The sequence below is a fragment of the Schistocerca gregaria genome, chromosome 4, assembly GCF_023897955.1.
Source record: "Schistocerca gregaria isolate iqSchGreg1 chromosome 4, iqSchGreg1.2, whole genome shotgun sequence".
NCBI lineage: Eukaryota > Metazoa > Arthropoda > Insecta > Orthoptera > Acrididae > Schistocerca > Schistocerca gregaria.
This window is the reverse complement of record NC_064923.1, coordinates 397,963,507-397,986,521: the sequence shown is the minus strand read 5'-3', so window position 1 is coordinate 397,986,521 and position 23,015 is coordinate 397,963,507. Positions and strand designations below refer to the sequence as shown.

Genomic DNA, 23,015 nt, shown 5'->3' with positions numbered 1-23,015 from the left:
ATTTCTTTACAATATTCCAAACCGCTTTTGTTTTATTGGATGCATTTCTTATGTATCTGTCATTTTCCACCATTTTGACACTTTTTGTTACTTTGTTGAGAATTATATTATAGTTTTTAAAATATCTGTCAAATTCTGGTGTTGTCCGATATGTTTTTGTAACTCTGTAGAGGTATCGTTTCTCTGCACATGATTTTCTGATACCTGTAATGATCCATTTGTATGAGTGTATGTTGACCTGCTAATTTTAAGTGGAAATCCTACATCAAAATGATATTTAATTGTATCCATAAAGATATTAAATTTGTCAGATATATTTCCAGAGCCATAAATTTGCTCCCATGATTCTTCTTTTAAATGATTTCTAAATATTTAAATCACATTCAGTATTGAAGCTTATGGTTAGTCCGTAGTGGTCTCAATGTCCAGTCTTTATTATTTCTGCTCTCTAATGTTGTTGATTAGAGTTAGTTATTATTTGGTCTGTTGTTGATTTTGTTGAGCAATTTTCTCATGTTGGAGAATGTATTGTGATTTTCAAATTGTAAGAAACAAAGAGATTCAATAGTTCTGTTCTTATTTTATGGAGTTTGCTAAAGTCTGTACTGAAATCACTCCATATGAGGAGTTTTTGGTCTTTTTACAGTTAGAATAAATGTTTTTTGCATGTGTTGAAGAAAGTTTTTTTATGTCTCCACTTTGTAAGCTATTCCTTTGCTGACAGAGATGCAGTTTCTACCACAGTGAAGTTGCTTTCTACAAGTGTAGGCTGTCAATGCATAGTTTGTTATGTTCATTGTTTGTAATACAGTAGAGCCCCCATTAATCCAAACTAATTGGGACCGGACCTTGTTCAGACTACCTATTTGTTCAGATTAGCAGGAATTACAGTGACGAGTTTCTAGAATGAAGTATACCAAGCAGATAAGTAGGTACACCATAGTAACAAATGAGAACAAGTGTGGGAACAATGGCTCACTCTCACTCCCTGCCCTTGTTGTTGTGCTTTGTTGAGACCTTTGTAGTGTTTGAGGTCAGTGCACTGCCAGTTGGTTATGTCAGTTATCAATCATTGGCATGCATAGCAGTTGTATTGTATTCATTCAGGTGTAGTTTCATACATATTTTCACCATGAGTAAACGGAAACATTCAACGTTAACTCTCAAAGAAAAACTAAATGCTTTGAAGCAGATAGACAATGGTCAGAATGTATCTAAACTGGCAATTGAACTGGGTGATGGAAATGCAACCATTTGTGATTGGAAGAAGAACCGAGTGAAGCTTGAGCAGTCCTGTGCAACGTCTTCAGGAAAAACACTCAACATTCAGCAGACTTCGAAACAGCCCCAGTACAATAAAGTGGATGAGGATCTTTTCCTTTGGTTTATGCAGGAAAGAGAAAGGGGAAGTCCTTTGAATGGAGCACTGATTCCCTGAACAAGTTAATGAATGGTGATGAGTCTTTTAGAGTGAGTACAGGTTGGTAGGATGTCATGGAATACGTCAGCTAACAATTACTGGAGAGAAGCTTTCTTCTGACTGTGATGCAGCTAAGGAATACTTGGATGAGTTTTAAAAAATGATAAGAGAGGGAAAGTATTTTCCTCAACAAATTTATAATGCTGATGAGACTGGCCTTAATTTTAGGGCATTGCCAACAAAAAGCCTGGCATCAAAACCAGAAGACCATGATCCTTGTTTTAAAATGTGCAGAGATCGTGTGACTTTATTGGCATGCAAGAATGCTGCTGGTAATCTCAAGCTACCTTTAATGCTGATCAGCAAATCTGCTAGGCCCAGAGCTTTTTAAAACTACAACATGAAGTCCCAGCCCGTATATTATCACAACCAAAAAAAGTATGGATGGATGGTAAACTGCTCAAAGGATGGTTTCATGACCAGTTTGTTCCCTCTGTTTGACACTTTTCTATGGGAAATAATTTATCTCCCTTTGCAATCCTTTTGATTGATAAAATGCCATCTTGCCCCAGTACTGAGGAATTATGTGATAGAGAAATTGTAGTGAAGTTTTTGCCGCTGAATGTTACACCACTTCTACAGCCAATGGACCAGGGTGTACTGCAAACATTAAGACTGATTTACAGAAAACAATTTTTAAGAACGCTGATCAAGATGATAGCATTCCTTTAGTGGACAAAATAAAAAAGACCAATGTGAAGGATGCTGTTTATTGGGCCACTGAGGCATGGCAGAATATTTCAGAAAATACTCTGTGAAAATCGTGGAGAAAACTGTGGAGATCTCTTGAATTTCAGGACAACCTAGTGGAAAATGAAGAGGGAAATCTTCTACAAATGATACAGACACTCCCAGGATGTGAAGGAGCTATTGAAGGAGATGGAGATGAGTGGATGGCAGCAGATGGGGCATGTATGGGGAACCTTACTGACGCTGATGTACTTGCTGCTGTGACTCAAGACCAGGAAAAAGTGGACTGCTGTGACAGAAGTGACAATGACCCAGAAAGCGACAAAGGAGAGCTGGTGCCACACAGTGATGCAGCAAAAGCTCTTGACCTTGGTTACATTATTTGTAGCAACAGCCCACTGATACACCTTCTCTCCATTGAGAATGACATGCTGCATTCTGTTATCTAGGAACTCTTCAATCCAATCACACAATTGGTCTGATAGTCCATATGCTCTTACTTTGTTCATTAAACAACTGTGGGGGAACTGTATCAAATGCCTTGCGGAAGTCAAGAAACACAGTATCTACCTGGGATCCCATGTCTATGGCCCTCTGAGTCTCGTGGATGAATAGTGCGAGCTGGGTTTCACACGATCATCTTTTTCTAAACCCGTGCTGATTCCTACAGAATAGATTTCTAGTCTCCAGAAAAGTCATTATACTCTAACATAATACATGTTCCAAAATTCTACAACTGATAGACGTCAGAGATATAGGTCTATAGTTCTGCACAGCTGTTCGACATCCCTTCTTGAACATGGGGATAACCTGTGCCCTTTTCCAATCCTCACATCAGTTGTCTGCTGCCATAGACCTTTAACACCAAATATCACTGCAGTGTTCTAACAAATATATTTGTCATGCATCCCACCTTGATTTCACAATTATTTTGCACAGTGTTGCTTCTCTGCTAGCACTGAAACCTTCATACAAACACCACTACTCTTGGTCATTAAGTGAAGGCCATCAGCCACTGCATTGTGCCTGGTGAGAGGTAATGGCTGAGCTTTGATAATCTCGGTTCACTCTTGGCACTGTGGCTCTCAGAATATTGAATTCCCCAGTGATATCCAAAATTGAATGTCTCATGTGGCTAGCTCTAATTACCATTCTGTGTTCAAAGTGTGTTAATTCCCATCATGCAACCATAATCATATTGGAAAGCTTTTCGAAAGACTCACCTGGTTACAAATGACAGCTCCACCAATGCTCTGCCCTTTTATACCCTGTGTATGCAATACTACTGCCATCTGTATTTGTGCATGTAGAAAGAATCAAATGCTTTTGTCAAGTCTAGAGGAATAGTACAGTTGTTATGTTATTCTCAAAAGAATAACATATTTTTTGTGGTGATGGTTCCAACTGCTTTTGAGAATTGGAAGATGAGGTCTGAAAGCATACTGTGAGGAGATCAGAAGGTGATTTTGCTCAAAATGCTCTTTAGTTTGTGTGTGCTTACAGTATACTATAACTCTGATATGATTGGTCTGAATGAGATGGAATGATAGTTATCAGGGGATGCTTTATCACCTTTCTTATGGATAGGTATTGCAATAGAAGGTTTTAGACAGTTTGAGAAGATTCCTTCATGTAGCATTCAGTTGATGATTTTAGTTAGTAGCAGTAGAATTTATTTCTTGTATTTTTTATTACGTAATTTGAAAGTCCCTACAAATCTTATGCTTTTGAGTTGCTGAGTTTGGAAATTGCTTCACTAACTTGGCTGTAGGATACACGAGACGATCAGTAGTAGTTATATGGCCTACTATCTAGAGCTGGGAGCCTAACGTCAGCTTTATTTGGATCTTGAGTGAGATTTTTATTTGAGCCAGTACTGGTAAAGTGTGTGTTTAAGGTGTTTAGTTGAACTGGAATGTTGTTGTACTTGTTTTCAGAGGCTATCTCTGTTTTATTAACTTCACATGCTGCTTTACATTTATATGTTGGATTGTTGCATGGAATGCCCAAGAAGAACTTGAGGTTGCAGTAAACTGCCCTTTTTGGACATAAAAACTAAACATGACTGGCTTTTCCAAAGTCAGCAGTGCAATACATATCAGAGACTGATACAGAGGTAACTGACTGTGTTGAGGTGCACACAAGTGTTTTTTAGATTAGCCCACTCCAGAGATAATGCTTTGAGGTCAGTGTAAGATCCAAAGAAATTACACCTCCCCCTTGCCACCACAGGTGAGAGTATTAAAATCCTAGTAGTTAACTGCTGCAACAAAGTGCCAGAATTTGAAGCACTCCTAAGAAACTTCCTGGCAGATTAAAATTGTGTGCCTGACTGAGACTTGAACTCGGGACCTTTGCCTTTCGTGGGCAAGTACTCTACCATCTGAGCTACTGAAGCACGACTCACGCCCAGTACTCACAACTTTACTTCTGCCAGTATCTCCTACCTTCCAAACTTTACAGAAGCTCATATCAGCGCACACTCCACTGCAGAGTGAAAATCTCATTCTGGAAACATCCCCCAGGCTGTGGCTAAGCCATGTCTCTGCAATATCCTTTATGTCAGAAGTTTTAGTTCTGCAAGGTTCGCAGGAGAGCTTCTGTAAAGTTTGGAAGGTAGGAGACAAGATACTGGCAGAAGTAAAGCTGTGAGTACCGGGCGTGAGTCATGCTTCGGTAGCTCAGATGGTAGAGCACTTGACCGCGAAAGGCAAAGGTCCCGAGTTCGAGTCTCAGTCGGGCACACAATTTAAATCTGACAGGAAGTTTCATATCAGCGCACACTCTGCTGCAGAGTGAAAATCTCATTCTGGAAACACTCCTAAGAAGCTGTAAAACATTGAAGCTCGTATAATGCTAGGTATGGAAAGCTGGTTAAATTCTAAAGTTGACAGTAGTGAGTATTTTGGGGAAGAATTAAGCTTATATCAAAAGGATAGGCTAATGGAAAATGGAAGTGGTGTACTTGTCACAACAAATAAGAAACTCAAATCTTCTGAGAGAGAAATAGGACCTGTACATGAGATTTTTTGGGCAAGACCCAGCATAAGGGGGTGGGGCATACAGTTGCCACTGGATACTTCTATCAAATATCAGTCTCAGCTCCTAATGTAACTTAGAACTTTAGGGAAAATGGTGAGTTCTCTTGTACGGAAGTTTCCCAGTCATCACTTTAGGTGAATGCCGCAATGGTTCCTTTGACAAGGCATGGCCAACTTTCTTCCCCATCCTTCCCTAATCTCATGAGACTAATAACCTTGCTGTTTGGTCTTTTCCCACAAATCAATCCAACCCATACCATAATCATTGGTGGAGATTTCAATTGTTTGGTCTCTTCCCCCAAATCAACCCAACCCATACTATAATCATAGGTGGAGATTTCAGTCATCCAGCAAACAACTGGGATGATTACAATTTTGTTAGTGGATGGCATGACAAGACATTCTGTGAAATAATTTTAAATTCTTCTCTGAGAACTACCTAGAGCAAGTAGTTCAGACTTCAGGAACTTGCTGACCAGGCCCAAAAGTGCCAAGAGATGGATGGTGAACACTTTCAACATCTGCTATTGTCGGTTTAGTACTGTATTGACTTTCCTCTGCTGTGCTTCTTTGTGCCCTGGAACTCTGTTCTCCAAGCCATTTTTATTTGCCACACCATGTACAAAGGACAGGTGAACAAGTAGAAAGATTTATATGTTCAGTAAACTAGATAAAAAAAACCAGTAGTGCCATACCTCAGTGAGGAACTTGAAACTCTTAGCATGAGACAGGAGCATATAGAGGAACTATGGCTAAAGTTAAAGATTAGTTCACCATGCACTAGATAGATAGGTATTCAGTAGAACAGTCCATGATGCGAGGAATCCTCCATGATACACAGTCACTGTAAAGAAACTTCTAAAGAAACAGAGACTACTGCATAATAGTGTAAAACAAAGCATAGGGCTATAGGTAGAGAAATACTGAATAAAATGCATTCGGCTGTCAAGAGAGCAATTCTTGAAGCTTCCAATGACTGCCACAGCAGAATATTGTCAAATGACCTTTCACAAAATCCAAGTAAATTCTGCCTGTATATAAAGGCTGTTTAATACCTCTAAAGTTAATGTCCAGTCACTCGTGAATGAGAGAGGAACCATAATAGAGGGCAGCAAAGCAAAAACTGAAATGTTCAACTCCATTTTCAAATGATCCTTTATAAAGGAAAACCCAGGAGAATTGCCCTAATTTAATCCTTTTAACACTGAAAAGATGAGTGAAATAACTGTTAGTGTCAGGAGTGTTGAGCAACAGCTGAAATCATGAAAACTGGAAAAGGCTCCAGGGCCTAACGGAATCCCTATCAGACTCTATAATGAATTTGCAGCTGAATTAGCCCCTCTTTTAACTACAGTCTATTTTAGATCCCTCAAACAAAGATATCATACCCAGTAGTTGGAATAAAGCACAGGTCACACGCATTTGCAAGAAGGGTAGTAGAAGTGATCAATCCAACCCATACCATTGGGCTTTACTTCTGTAAAATATCTGGGAGTATGCGTGCGGAACGATTTGAAGTGGAATGATCATATAAAATTAATTGTTGGTAAGGCGGGTACCAGGTTGAGATTCATTGGGAGAGTCCTTAGAAAATGTAGTCCATCAACAAAGGAGGTGGCTTACAAAACACTCGTTCGACCTATACTTGAGTATTGTTCATCAGTGTGGGATCTGTACCAGATCGGGTTGACGGAGGAGATAGAGAAGATACAAAGAAGAGCGGCGTGTTTCGTCACAGGGTTCTTTGGTAACCGTGATAGCATTATGGAGATGTTTAACAAACTCAAGTGGCAAACTCTGCAAGAGAGGCTCTCTGCATCGCGGTGTAACTTGCTCGCCAGGTTTCGAGAGGGTGCGTTTCTGGATGAGGTATTGAATATATTGCTTCCCCCTACTTATACCTCCTGAGGAAATCACGAATGTAAAATTAGAGAGATTAGAGCACGCATGGAGGCTTTCAGACAGTCGTTCTTCCCACGAACCATACGAGACTGGAACAGGAAAGAGAGGTAATGACAGTGGCACGTAAAGTGCCCTCCGCCACACACCGTTGGGTGGCTTGCGGAGTATAAATGCAGATATAGATGTAGACAAAACCATCGTTCAATATCACTGACAGGCAGTTGTTGTGGAATCTTGGAACTTATCCTGATCCTAATCATAGTAAGATATCTCAAACAAAATTACCACCTGAAATTACCATTCTGAAAACATCAGTCTCATTAAACCCAGCTCACACTTTTCTTAGATGACATACTGAAAGTTCTGGCATCAAGGCACTCAAATAGATGCAGTACCTCTCAATTTCCAATAAGCAATTGACTCATTAACAAATTTAATCTTATTGTCAAAAGTTCAATTGTACGAGATATCAAGCATAAATTGTGACTTAACTGAAGATTTTTTTGTAGGGAGGATGTAGCAAATATTCTTGGGTAGGAATGTATGGTAACATTACACCATCAAATGAGACAATAGTTAGGAAACACACCTGCTTCCAATATAATCAAAGAATTCTGACTGATAAATAATGAAGTGGGAGACAATCACTCTGTGAAGAATTGTGAATTCCAAGAAAAGTGCTCAAAGACCAGTGTACACAATTGAGGTGATTGTGGAAAAAGTAAGTATTAGTCATGGACCAGTTTTCAACATCTTGCATGAAATTTTGAAGATAGCAGAAGTCGCTGCTTGATTGGTTCAATGACTGCTGAACTAAGACAGCAGATCAAATGTTGCATCTGTGTCAGGCAAATCCTAATTACTTATTTAGCCACCTGTGGATGATAATTTGGTGTATCACCATGTCCCTGAGACAAGAGAAAAGCAAGAGGTGGAAATAAGTGGCTTCACCACTGCTACAAATAGGCTAAGTCTCAATCTTCATATAGTAATGTGATACTGAATCTTTTTTGGAACTGCCATGGTGTTGTGCTAAAAGATTGTGCTTGCAAGGAACAAACCATCACAGGAACATACCACCAAAATCTCTGGATAAGGTTATGGGAGACCGCCAAGATGAAAAATTGGGGATGTGAGAAGGGAGTCATTATGCTCCAATGACCTAACTCATTCTGTGCAAGGCACAGTCACAAATGCTGCTTCTTTGGGCTTTCAAATTTTACTCCCTCCTCCATGTTCTCCTTAAATTACACCCAATGATTTCTTCCTCTCACTTCAGATGGGATAACAATTATATGTTAGGCATTTCGAGAATGATGGCAAGGTAATTTTTGAGTTGGAACATTTCCTGAATAATCAAAATGCAGACTTTTACAACAAAAGTATCCATCAAGTCATCCATTGTGGGGAAAAGTGTGATGTGCTGCATTGAAAGATGTATAGATTACTGACATCATTGTACTTCAGGGTTGCAGCTTGGCTTTTATTTCCGAGGTGTTAATTAAACTTTTTTTTACCCCTTGTAATGTTTGTTTTCCAGAGCTTTATGAAGTTAAAAGTGCAGTGTTGAATTTGCTGACAGAATTCACTAGGGGTGGCAAAAATACCAGTAACAAGATGGGAACAATGATGTAGAAACACATTTTACTGACAAGCACAATACAAGAAGCATGTCCATTCACAGACACAGTTTGTAACACACTGCAGTCTTTGGTCAATTCAGATAATGAAGTCCTTTCTCACTATCAGTGGTCATAGGTATCAATATCCTCATATACGTATCAAAGCTTTTTTGTGCCTGGTGTGGAATTCTTTGTTCTATAATGTTCCGCTTGGATCATTACATTTAACTTAACTTGCCTGGAGTTCATTTGAAGAAAGAATATAACAGTTTCCAACTTCACAAAATTTATTGACAACTGAACTGCATACTCGTCACGTAAACTGACTGACATACTTCACAGCTCTCTTTGAGTGACTGACAAAACAATTCAACAACTGACTCTCAGCATTTATATAGAATTGTAAAAATAAATTTCAAAATAACCCATTACTAAATTTGTACAATTTTGATGTTACAATTAAAATTTACAAAATGTAAAGAAACTGATGTTACAGCCGAATAAGGTACAAAATACAATATTAACCGACATAATTTTTATAGTTTCATCACTAGTTTATATATGAAAATCAATCTGAACTTTAATTACAATAATGTCTCTTGTATTATTTTAGTTATGTAATTAATTACAATTTAGATTTGGTTACTGACATTCAATGACAGTACAAATCTCATGCTTCATCTGACTACATTTGTAAAATTTACCAATAATACCTCAAATTCAGAAAATTGAAAAGTCGTGTGATGTAAACAATTGGAGAGGTAGTTAGAAATGTAATTGCAAAGGCTATTAGTTACTGAGGAAGACATACAAATAGATAACAAATGAAAATACATCTATTGGTAATAACTTTTATTCCATTTCTCAAGATAATGATGTTCTCTGTGTCAACCCACCAATCAACTGTAGTTAAGGTAACTAGAGGTGCCAGCCACATATGCCAACATTTCCACAGCCTCTTAATATTTGCCGCCAGATATATAACACTTCAATTTCTTGGTTAAACATCTAACTCAGCATCTGTACATAATTTTGTTAATGACAATAATCCCCTGACAATCGTGATAATATACGTCCTTCCAGAACGTTCTATATGATTTCACAATGGATATCAAGTATTTTAGCAAATTGGACAGAATGATATATATACAGACACACATGCAAGCCCCTAGGAAGCACTGACTTGTCCGACAGCCACCCGAATGCTTACAAAAAAGGCGGTATCAATCTCTTCATTAGAATATTGGGGAAGGCTGTATCGTTATAGTTCTTTCTTAATGCTGCTATACATATTAGCCTTTAGTATATTCTTAGAATGTCTATGTGTTTTCTCCCCATGTATCTGATAGCAGTCTGTGTTCCATACTCCAACTATGAAAATTTCTTCTCTTTTTCTCTCCACATTTATGGAATTAATTTATTGTGATCATAAACAAAGCTAGTACACCTTTCATTTTCATTCAGTCATATAGTTTATTGTGCCCTTTATCTCTATTTATAGCTGAGGAGGGTCTTGTTGGAGATTAGATAAACTTATGTTGGATTTGATCCACTGGAACATTATAAGCAGTTTCGTTATCAGTTAAGAAAGGTAGGTAGGAAAAGAAAGATAATAGGAAGGTTTGAGTTTAATGTCATTTTGAATTTGAAACAGGCAAAATTTAGATTGGAAAAAATGATGCCGGATATCAGCTATATCCTTGTTCATTGAACCATACTGGCATAGTGTGAAATGGTTTAGAGAAGCCATGAAAAGTTGAAATCAGAGTAGCTGTGCTACAAGTGGTTTCTGCCCCTCCCACATACAAGTCTTTTTTTCTAACCACTGCACCAGTTTGCATGTTAAGATGTGTTTGGGTAAATAAGTGAAGGAAAAAGGATGAAAGCACTGCCAATAGACACTTTTTATAAAAGTGAAGAGGCTATCCTACGTTTCAGAAGAGAGAAAGGTTGATGAAGGTTGAAAGTTAAAGTCCAGTCACTCAGAACCTAGGATGAAGAGGACTCACCTGTAATGACTAAGTGGGTAAACAAAGATGAAGGGGAAGGTGTCAGAGACATACTTTGACATCTTCCCCTTCTTTCTCATCTACCCACATCCCACTACAGGTGGGTCTCTCTTCTATTGGGGACATTCCCTACCATTCTAAACTACCTCCTGTTCTCCTGGGGAAAGAACCAATAGCTCTGAAATCTAGGGTAGTGTCTTAACTTTAATGAGTGTCTGTTGGCAGTACTAAACATCTTGCCTCCTGAAGGTAAGCAATGTCCAAAAATGCTGTCTTATAATTTATTAGTTTTCTTGGTTGAATTTTCCATTGATACAAAAAAGGATGAAAGGAAGCTCATTTTGAGTATAGGTAAGGAGGCACATGGGATATGGATAAAGGCAGCTGAGTGTGCAGACAGAGCATTTTATTCTGCTAAATGGAACGTTTATATAAAATTTTGCCTCTGAGCAATCAGTTATCAAGAAAAAGTAAAGAAATGTTCTTGCTTCTGAAAATGCTTACTAATCAAGAAAGGAGTAGCAGAGAACAGCACAGCAAAAATATTAATGATTTCTATGTTACTGAGTACCTTCTAGTCCAAAAACTAGGCCTGTGACTCCATTAATTACTGTCATTGTGACGGCTTACAGTGGTAACTACCCAGATGATGTCTCACAGCCAATAATGCTATATAATCATTCCATTTTGTTTAATAGTGATAACTACATAATTATTAATTTTATTACAGTGTAATCTATGAGTATATTTATAAGGGTTACATGTATGTTGACAGTATTCTTTCTTAATGTTATGAAATAGTTTACTAGAAAGTTTACAAGTAGTGTCTCATTTTTTCATTGAACTGCTTTAACAATCTTCAAATGTGTATATGGTTTCATCTCAGGTTTGACCCATGGTCTTTGCTAATGGCATTCAAGAAAAAAGCAATTTCTGAAGGAGTGGAATATGTAACAGGAGAGGTTATTGGATTTGAATTTAGAAAAATGCCTGACATGCTAATAGAAGGCGTTGAGCCAGGAACCTATGAAACAGTTGACACTGTTTTGGTACGTAAATTTTTTTTAGTTCCGTAAATGTCTTTTTATATGTTGTTGCTACATTTTTTGTTTTAATTACAGGTAAAAGCAGAAGATGGTGAAGTTAGACCCATTAAGTTTGAGAGTGCAGTGATAGCTGCTGGCGCAAATTCAAGAAAAGTAGCTGAAATGGCTAGAATAGGTAGAGGCCCTGGGTACCTTAAGACTCCTTTGCCTGTTGAACCACGGTATGTATTTTACTTATGAACACATTTGCTATTAGTATACCACTTCTTTGTAAATGTATAAGAAAGACAACATGGATTTAATGATTTTTGTTTCTTTAGTTACTGTAGTAAGTGTTACCTTCCATATGCACAGTCCATCTTAGGGAAATAATAATTCTGTTTTTGAAGTTTAACTTTTTGGTGCTCTTTAGTATCTGTATTTTCAAGGAATTGATAGACTGTATTGTGTCTTACACATCTACATTGAGCTTTCCACACATTTTCTAAATCAGTTTCATTCACTGCTTGAATGATTGAATTGAACCTATGGCACATTTCTTTAAAGAATTTACTTGTTCTAATTGTCAGGTTTCTGTAAATTCCATACACAGGAAATGCTTTTTTCTGTCTTAGTTTAACTTTTCTAATATTATGACTGCACAGCAACCCTATGATCTCTGTAATAATAGCCAGTTTTAATTTTTATCTCATCTGTTGTATTTACCAAATACACTTGGTGTCAGTCATAAATAGATGGCAGGAAGAGAATCCCTACCACCAAAAGTAATTGCTCTTATGGGGTGGTTTGCTTGCATGCAATAACTATACAGCCTTGTCTCAGGGCCAAATAGGGTCAGGCAACAACTAAACAAAACCATATGGCAACATACGTTAGCAAAAAAATTCAATAACTTATTGAAATAAGTATTACACTACTTAACTTCAGTATGATGATGTTGCATGGTAATAGCTTTTTGTTCACTTGCACTAATCTGGCTTTAACTGTTGTACTGGCCTGAATCCAATGAATGATAACTACGATCACTTATAAAATTCCCAGTTTGACTCTTCTTATCAGTGGCTATAGATACCATCCAGATGAGGTACTGTTGGTACTGATGTTCATACAGGATGAATACTGACTGAGAGGCCCCATGTGTCCACTTACATCCACATTTGGTGGACAGACATTCACTTAGGAACTATTCGAGTAGCATATGGAGTAAGCATAAAATAGTCCTTGCTGCATGGTGCCCTCTTTGGACGTTAGCCTTAACTTAGTGCTGCCTGAGTTGCAGACAACCTCATGTTCAGCAGTGTATATTTGTCTCGTGTATCCCTGGAGGACACAGCATCACTAGTAGTGCATATTTGATCTAATTCAGTAGACACTACAGTGTAAATAATTCACATACAATCTTGTATTCCAGACCTAAAATATGCTAATTCATATCATGGCCATTAAAATGTTAAGCTAATTCTCTGATATTCTGACCCAGTGAGTGCTTGATTCTAGAAAGTTCCACTTTATAACTGTATGTTTCATTGATCTGCAATTAAATAATTTCTTCTATGAGTCTAGTGATCAATTTTCTTTTTATGGTCATCAATCTAAAAATTGTCTATTCTGCTTGTTTGTTATTTTGCACCAGTTTTCAGTGAGATATTGACCAAGGGCCTGATTTCATTCCAATAACACAAAGATAAATATTATAACTGTAAAAAAGATTAAGCGCAAACTATTGAACACAGAATCCCCTGGCTCTGGATAGATATCAAACAACAACGGAGAAAGCTTTTCATAAGCTGACAGACAAATGCTCTTCACTTACCTGTGCACATTGAATAAGTTGCAGTGTAAAAATTAGCAAACAAGACTAGTTGTGTATGTATCTAGTTTTACTCCTTGTTGTATGGGATAATTGTGTGAGTTGCCAGAACACTCTGTAAAGTGAGTAATTAAACGTGACATTTAAGTTCATTCCATTTCATCTTGGTCCATTTATTCTGACTGCTAAATTATTTCTCATGTGTTTGCAGTTTCATCTCATTCCTTTTTCATCACTGAAAAATGCTATTTAACCAAACATATTGATTCCATAAAAATTTGTTATTTACTTCTTTGGTTATTATGATGGCATACTAGCACTTACATTGAGTACAAAGTATTTAGTAGTGAAAAAAAAGCACAATGAGTGGATACATCTGCTTAACTATTGAATGTATATCCATCTTTGCTCGCAAGAATGTTATACATAAAATTGTAAGGCCATGGTATTACTTAACATGAGTGACAATTTCAGCAGAGCTCTTTGCAATGTTTCCCTTTAAATATATGTGTGTTTGCATTCAAATTTGTCATTATCATGGAGTTCTGAAGTGCTGCACATGTAATTAAACTTTCTACAAGGACTGTACTCGAGCACCTTGATCGACCTCATTATTGCTGCAGTTGTCCTGGTGCTGGAATTTAATGAACTAAACAGTTTTTAACTTTCTACATAGGAATACAGAATACTTTTTCATTTGACAGCTGCTTATAACGTATCCCCTTGTACATTAACTTACTGTATTACAACATCAGTAACAAGGTACACCAGTTGTACATACAGTTTCAGATCATACATTAGACTAATGACATTTTAAACAGTTCTCTAAAGGTCTTCAGTTCAGCTATGAACTCATACAACATTGTTGTGGCATGTTCCTTACTGGGTGGTGAACCTTGCTACTCCAGACTGGGAGCAAAGTCATGGAGGTCCCATGCAGGTATCACATCTCATGGCAATACTATGATCATTGTCCCACATTGAAGACATGTGGCATCCATCCATAGAAGAATTACACACAGAATACTAATTCCCCCCCCCCCCCCCCCCCAAACAAAAGCTTTTTATTCTTAAGTTTTAAACTACTAAATGCTTTCAACTATTGCAACCATCATTTGTCAACTATATAGGCTCAGGGCTGCAGATAACTCTGCCTGAGTGAAATCTTTCATCTTTTAATTCTTCACCTCCTTATTAGTCTCCATTTTTTCTAAATCTAACTGCTTTTTATCTAAATTATTTATTTATTATTTCAACATCTTTCCTGAGTGCCCTCTCTTTCTTTTACTAGTTTATTTTTATTTACTTCACCTTTAACATGAGTAGCACTCTTTTCATGTAATAATGTTATATTTTGCATTCAAGACTCAATGTTTACTTGTTTCTGTAAAGTTTGTCATTACCTCTTAAAAAATTGTTTAAGGCTTTTTTGGCTTATTCCACATCAACAAGGACCATTTCCTTTAGGATCTGTGGAAGAAACATTTTTGTAAATATTTATCATGCCCATTATTCACTGGCATTTTTAATTCATTTAATACAGCACTATTTTTGTTTGGTTACTTTGTAAACTGTAGATGTAGGCAACTCTTAGTCACTTGTAATAGCTTTATTCCTTTAGGTCCCTACATCCAAGCAACTGTGGTTGCCTTTGAGCACCTAGTAACATTTTTAGTTCTGTATACAACAAACTTGCCATCTCCTGAACTTGGCAGTTTAGGTGCCCAACATCTTTCATTCTTTTAATCTTCACGTTCTTATAGTTCTCCATTTTTCTCAATCTATATGCTTTTTGTATACTTAATTAAATTATTTATTTATTAATTATTTCAACATCTTTCTTGAGTGCTCTTCTTCTTTTTCTAGTTTATTATTATTTACTTCAGCCTTAAAGTGAATAGCACTCTTTTCTTATAATAATGTTATATTTTGCATTCAAGACTCAATGTTCACTTGTTTCTCTCAAGTTTGTCAAGCAGTTGTAATTTGGACATTACAGTGGAAAGTAGTGGCTCAGCCACAGTAATTGTGGAAGCCATAACCATTCGGCAGGTGCCATGGTACTGGTATACCAGTTGGAGTGACCGGGCTGTTTATGCGTTATGAGCTGAGCAAGACCAAGCACCACAATTACATCAACACAGAAGAAAGACAGGGGTATTGATGGACATGCCAAATGGCTTCTACACCATTGAGTTACAGATCTGTTGTTCCATACATGACTGGGAACAGTTCATTGGCATAACAAATAAGCTTTCAACCAGTATAAACACCTGTCAATTTTAGCAGAGACATTTGCAGTCTGGTAGTCTCTACTGCATGAGGACTACACTGGGCAGTGGACCTATGTGGGTCAGCAAGCACTCACTGTGAGTCTGTGCCTCCACCACCACTGCACTCTCTTCTAGCACCAAGTCCTCCTCCCAGGACTTTGCACCTTCCTACTGGTGGATGACCTCTAGATTCACTTCTACAGCAGGCAGACTCCTACCTTGAAGGGAGCAGAATGATACCAGGGTGGCACAGCCTACCCCCTAATATACAGATGCAGGAGTTGACCATCTGAAATGTCACAGTGTTGGGTTAATACAGAGAATATCATTTACACATGATAAGGTGTTCCCAAAGTAATTTGCTATGGTATACAGCACCGTGTGCCAAGTCAGTGGCGGTAGTGTATTTTACTTGTCACTGTTAATGGCTTATGGCTAGGTAAAATACTGAATCGAGATGTCTCACGATGAGATGTAGAGTATAAATTAATGTTTTATAATTGTGAGTATTTGAGCTATTATTGATTGATAATGTGTAATACTTAGTTGTGTACTGGGGATAAAGTTTCCTCAGTGACAGTCTGCGACATGGGGCTTTGCCCAGTGGGAGGAGCTGCAGTGTTTACTTAATGAGATAGCACAGTTAAGAGTGGATAGGATGGTATTACTGTACCAAATTATGGGAAAGGGTGATCAGTTAGCATTAATTAAATAACATAGTTCTTGGTTATATCCAGCCACTGCCATTTTAGTCACTCCCTTTTCTGTAAATTCAGCTAAGGATGTGTTTTCTTGAGTTACTTGGAATCATCAGCAAACATTGGAGAATGGCCAGACGTTACTGCAAATAACAAGTTTATGGTTGATGGGAGAAACAAAACCATTGTGAGATTGTTGTGACTCGTCGATCTTTCAAAGTGCCGCTGCGCAGTTACGCACGTCCTCTATATGCGGCGCTGTCTGCCAGCCTAGCAGCAGCAGCGCCACCTAAGTGGCCAGCCAGCCAGCAGCCGCTAGACTTGGACTCAGTTATGATTTGACTGTTAAAGTGTACACATGTCTTACTCTGTTTACTTTATCTGTGACTTTCATGTATTGCGTCTTCCTTGAAATATATTTGTTCAACTTGAAGTTATAACAATTGGCAACGAGGTAGTGATTTTTCTTTTCCATCGTTGACCCACATATTTCCATGGCTACTTTAGAACAACTATTGCAAGGTCTCGTAGAACAGCAAATGCTTCTCACAAATACAATTCGTGATTTCATCTCGCCATCAAATGTGGGGCGTCTCTCTTCGTTGTCTCTATCTACTTTTCCTCCTTGCGATGAGACGGCAGAAGACTGGTCTGATTACGAAAAACGTCTTTGACAGCGGTTCTGGGCATTTCATGTCATGGACGAACAAACATGTAAGTCTCTGTTCCTTTCATGGATTTCACATCAAATGTATCAGTTGTTGTCGCAATTGGCCCCTTTGAAAGATCCTGTGTCTTTGTCCTTTGCTGAAATGTCCTCACTTCTGTCCATCTATTTTCAAAAGCAAACACATGTGATAGCCTCTTGTGTTGCCTTTTATCGTTGTCACAAACAACTGAATCAGTCCTATCGCATTTGGGCTGCTGAATGACACGGCCTCAGTAGAAAATGTCAATTTGTTACTGAAGTTCGCAAAGAATGCTACGCTGATTCCATGGTACAGGATGCTATTATCCGATTGGCGCCCAACAAAGAAGTTGACCAATGTGCCCTTTAGTTGGCAAATCTGACTCTAGATGAAGTCCTATCCATCGCTCAGTCTTTGGAAATTTCTCGCACTGCTTGAGCACAATAGAGGCATGGGGTGACGTAAGGGAAATACAACCTCTGTGCAATGTTGACGAGGCATGTGGCGTGTCCCCGCCGGCCGATGTGGCCGCAGTATGCTCCCAAGTGCAGCCTCGGCCTAACCATAAACAAACCTCTAAGAAACTGCAGCAAAACCCATGGCAACTTCCTTCATGTCCCCAGTGTTTTACGAAACATTCACGAGAAGATTGTCCACAATGTTGGGCCATGTATCACAAATGCAAAAAAATAGGGTCTGTATCCTCCATTTGCTAATCCGACCGAATGCATGATGTTCACGAACATGATGCTGCTTCTGATTCTGTGTTGTATATCAATTGTACTTCTTCCCTGTCAGGAAAGTTATTCCTCACTGTCCAAATACTTGGTCAAGATGTTCGCATGCAGGTGGCAGGTGGATACTGGGCCTGCTGCCACTATCATCAATTCTCAGACGTATTTTCAGTTGGGTTCTCCAATTCTGTCACTTGTCACTAGGCAATTATGGGCTTACAATAAACAGAAGATTTCTCTCTTGGGACAATTTGATGCTTAGGTATCTTACAAATCTGTCATTTGCACTGTTCCCATATTTGTGGTTGACATAGTAACACAGAGAATCTTTTAGGTTTCGATGCCTTTCACGTTTTTGGGTTCTCCATAGATGACTCTGTCAATCTCATCTCTGATGCTATTCCTTATGCTCAATTGGATTCCTTGTTGACGACATTTTAGTACCTTTTTTCTCCTGCAAACGACTTTGAAGCACATATCACACTCAAATCCTCTGCTCGGCCTATGTTTTTTTAGGCTCAGCCTATTCCTGTGGCCCTTCGTGATCAGGTCAAATGGGAGCTGGAGTGTCTCACTGCTTCAGGGGTCTTGCTTCCTGTCACTTCCAGTGAGTGGTCCTCTCCTGTCGTCGTCGCTAAGCCAAATGGTGATATTCATCTCTGTGGCGATTTGAAAGCCACTGTCAATGCTCAATGCCTTATCAACACTTACCCTATGCCTCGACCTAAAGAATTGTTCACTAAACTTGCTGGAGGCCAGTATTTTTCTAAACTTGACCTGTTAGAAGCTTATCATCAACTTCCTCTTGACGCTGCTTCCCAGTTTCTGGTCCTTAACATGCCTTTCGGCCTCTATCAGTACCAACGATTACCATTCGAGGTTGCCAGTGCCCCTGCACTCTTTCAGCGATTCTTGGAACAATTATTGCTTACTGTCCCTGGGTGTATAAATTACGAGGACGACATTGTTGTCACTGGCTCCACCACTGAAGAACATCTTCAAAATCTCTGCACACTTTTTCATGTCTTACAGACTGCCGGTCTTAAGTGTAATCTTCAGAAATCAAAAGATTTTCAGGCATCTACCACATACTTGGGGTTTCAACTCACTCGCGATGGTATTCATCCTCTTCAGCAAACTGTTGCATTGTCTCACCTTCCCATGGGTCCAAATCTGGCATTCGATAGGGACAAAGTTTTGTGTTTCCACCTGGATGCTGCCAATCAGCGGGTTGTGGATGGGTTCCCCATCACTGGGGACCAGCTCACGGCTGCTACGGATTCTGACCCTACCCCCTCCCTGGTTTTATGCTGTATTCAGAAGGGTTGGCCAGATTATCTGTCCGCTAAGACTTCTGATCCATTGCGGATCTACTACACTTTGCGTTACCGCCACACAGCTATCCCTAGTGTTATTTCCTTTCCATTGAAAATGCTTAGCCGTTTGTTGTGGTACCTGCGTCTTTGCACGCTTCAGTCTTGTGCCTCCTTCACCAAGGGCGCTGGGGTGTCTATCGCACAAAATCTCTGGCGTGCTGTCATGTGTACTGGCCTGGCATTGACTCTGAAATCTCACACATCGTCGCTGCCTGCGGTCCTTGGATGTCACAGGCCGCTGCCCCAAAGTCATCATTGTTACCATGGCCTTTGCCTGAGAAGTCCTGGGAGCGTATTCATGCTGACTTCGCAGGACCTTTTTTAGGTACTTATTGGCTTCTCGTTATTGACGCCTGCTCTAACTTTCCTTTCATTGTCTGTTGCACGTCGCCTACCAATGCGGCAACCACCAATGCTGTAGCTCGCATTTTCTCTTTGGGAGGCCTTCCCTCTACTCTTGTTACTGATAATGGTCCGCAATTTGCCTCTTCCGTTTTTGCGGATTTTTGTGCCCATCACTGAGTCATGCATGTCATGGCCCTCCATTCCATCCACAGTCAAACGGTGAGGGTGAACGACTGGTCTGCACATTTAAGGCTCAGATGAGGAAACTGCTGACTTCTTCTGCTGCTGATGATGCGCTTCTCCAATTTCTGGCTTCTTACCGTTTCACCACCATGGGCGACCACAGCCCGGCTGAGCTCTTACATGGCCGACAGCCCCTCACGCTACTTCATCTTCCGCAGCCTTCCACCTCATGGCCACGGCTGCCTTCACTTGGCCGGTTCACCACTGACGACCTTGTATGAGTACGGGGATATGGCAGGGGGCCAAAATGGAGTCCTGGCTGCTTCTTACGACACCGTGGCTGACGCCTGTATGAAATCCAGACAGACACGGGTGTTGTAGTGCGTCATTTGGACCAGCTTCACCCTCGTGTGCCGGCAACACCTGTTTTGGATGCAGCTACACCACCTTCAGCTCCACCTGATTCTCGGGATACTGGACTCTCTCATTATTCACAATGCAGTCCTCTCACCATCGTATAGGTGCCAGCACAAGAACTGACGCCACCAGGAGATGTGCCCATGCAGGAACCTGATGACCATATCTGTCGCACCAACTCTACTCACTTCCTTCTCCTACAGATGCAGCCACATCGCCCATGTCTCCTGTTATAACATTCAGATTTGCCGCAATGGGCAGATTGGTGCATGGGGCCCCCGCAGATTTGACCCTCACATCTCCTGTCATCTCGACCCGTAATCATCAGGGACACTTCCGTCTGTATGGGAAGCCTCCTACTCGAGACTTTACAGCCAGTCAAACACCTATGGATGTAAGCAGTCTACAGGCCACATCCATCAAGACCTGTGCAAAAAATCAAAGGGGGAAAAAGTGTTATGACTCGTCGATCTTTCAAAGTTCCGCCACACAGTTACACACATTCTCTACATGTGGCGCTGTCTGACAGCCATGCAGCAGCAGCACCACCTAAGCAGCCAGCCAGCCAGCGGCCGCCAGACTTGGACCCAGTTATGATTTGACTGTTAAAGTGTACACACATCTTACTCTGTTTACTTGATCTGTGACTTTCATTATTGCGTCTTCCTTGAAATATATTTGTTCAACTCTGAGTTATAACAGAGATGTTTGGAGGGACTAAGAAACGCACAAAAGTTTGATCAGCTGAAACAAGGCTTCATGCTACACTATATAAGAACCAAAGTAACACGAGGTTTTTCTGTGAATAAATATGTTGTTTTACAAAGAGAAATGGTGAGAAAGTAGAAAGTTTTACAAGTAGGATATGCAAAATTAATGTATAGATGAGTGAGTTGGGGACAGTGATAAGGCAGTTAGGGTTATACATCAAGAACAGGAATGCAGGGCACTAGATTCCTGCCTCCGGTGCTTATCACTCAGTATGTCGAGAAGGGTTCATACAGGTACCCCAAAAGCCCAAAAGGCCTGTTTGCTGCTGTCAGGTTGGCTACAGTGTTTGAAGAAATTGACATGACAAAATGGGTGCACATAAATAAGGGGTGTTTTCTGCTAATGTAAGATTTTATAGATGTGGACAGTCAGGGCAAGTCCACAGACAGTGTCAGAAGTTTTCCACAATATGGGTGGACACCCTTAATGACATTGCAGGAGTTATAGTGGGGATAAACTAGGGGGGGAAGGGGACAGGTATTAAACATTAGATAGAAATTAAAGTCTAAGTGGCATTGCAACGATTTTTAAATGTTACTTCTTAACTTGCATTGGCTTGGGGTTCATCGATGTTGTGGATGCTATGAATAAGGAGACCATCACAAAAATTTCAATCTTGACAAATTATTTATTGACGTCAGCTGATTGACAGAACTGACATTAGTGCAAAACAACAGGATGAGACTGAGCTAAACCGAACTGAACTGCACTGACTCCTGAAGTAAACAAAACTTGATTGACTGCCCCCACAGCCTCCTGCACTGCTTTAAATACAATTTTAACAATTGCTAACATTGTTAATTTATTACAAAATGTAACTTACAATTTAAAACAAATTCATCCACACTAACTGCTGTTACATTTGTACAGGTTATACAATATAATGTCAAATAACATAATATTTTTATTGTCATCTTGGTTTTAGGTGTGAAAATTAATTCACACTCCGATTTCAACAATTATTTTGATTTTACTTTAATTTTGTTATTAGTGACTGTATGGATTTTATTGCTAACATTTGTTCGAAGTATACACATTGTGCTTCGCCAGATTATATAAATAAAATACACATGTTTTCTCAAATACTGGAATTTTGTAAATTTGGGTGGTGTAACTAGCAAGTGATAAATATCTGCATAATTTACAAGCATCATAAATTACAATGATTTTCATAAAAATTGATAATAAGTGAAATTACATCACTGGATAATGATTGTTATTTTCATTTGAATCATAACAAGGTTTTTGTGTTAGCAAAATTACAAATTGCAATTAAAGGCATTAGTGATTTATGCTAACATTTCCACAGCCTCTTAATATTTGTTGCTAAACATTTATTACATCACTTTCATGATCTGATATTTAATTTGGCATATGTACATATGTTCGTTAATGACAACAATGTATTACCAATCACAAGAATGTACATCATTCGAGAATATTCTACATGTATTTACAAAGAAGAATAGGTTTTTGGGCAAAATGAACTGAATGATAGCTGTAAAAATAAACATAAAAAGGCCCTACGAAGCACTGCATTGTATGATAAATACACGGATGCATATAAAAAAGGTGGTATCAGACAGTTCATAATGATCTTGGGGAGACTGTTGCATAATAGCATTCTGTTAAATTTTGTACTACTTATATATATGGAGAGACAGAATGTGGTATAGTGGGAATCACGAGAGGCAGCAAACATACATTTTTGTTGGCCCCAGGGGCATATGTGTGAGTGGCAAGTCTGGACCTCATAGCTTAGAAGTGATTTAACTCACTGTGCTATAGGTGCAGTGATGTGAAGTCATTGGTTCAATGTTTTTAAATTTTCAGGCTGAGGTAGTTCAGTTTAAGCATTATACGGAAGTAGTGCCTCATGCAAGTGATCCTGGTGTTAAACTTTCCATTAGAACATGATGACAAAATTGG

The 23,015-nt window shown here is 39.1% G+C and overlaps 1 protein-coding gene across 1 annotated transcript in view; it reads left to right on the top strand.

The window, feature by feature from the left end:
• Nucleotides 1–23,015, top strand: part of LOC126266841 (FAD-dependent oxidoreductase domain-containing protein 1-like) — a 176,409-nt gene that overhangs the window by 69,461 nt on the left and 83,933 nt on the right. The window contains exons 4-5 of the mRNA XM_049971409.1: nucleotides 11,631–11,793; nucleotides 11,866–12,011. Of these exons, the coding sequence (XP_049827366.1) occupies nucleotides 11,631–11,793; nucleotides 11,866–12,011 (309 nt within the window). The remainder of the gene's footprint in view (nucleotides 1–11,630; nucleotides 11,794–11,865; nucleotides 12,012–23,015) is intronic.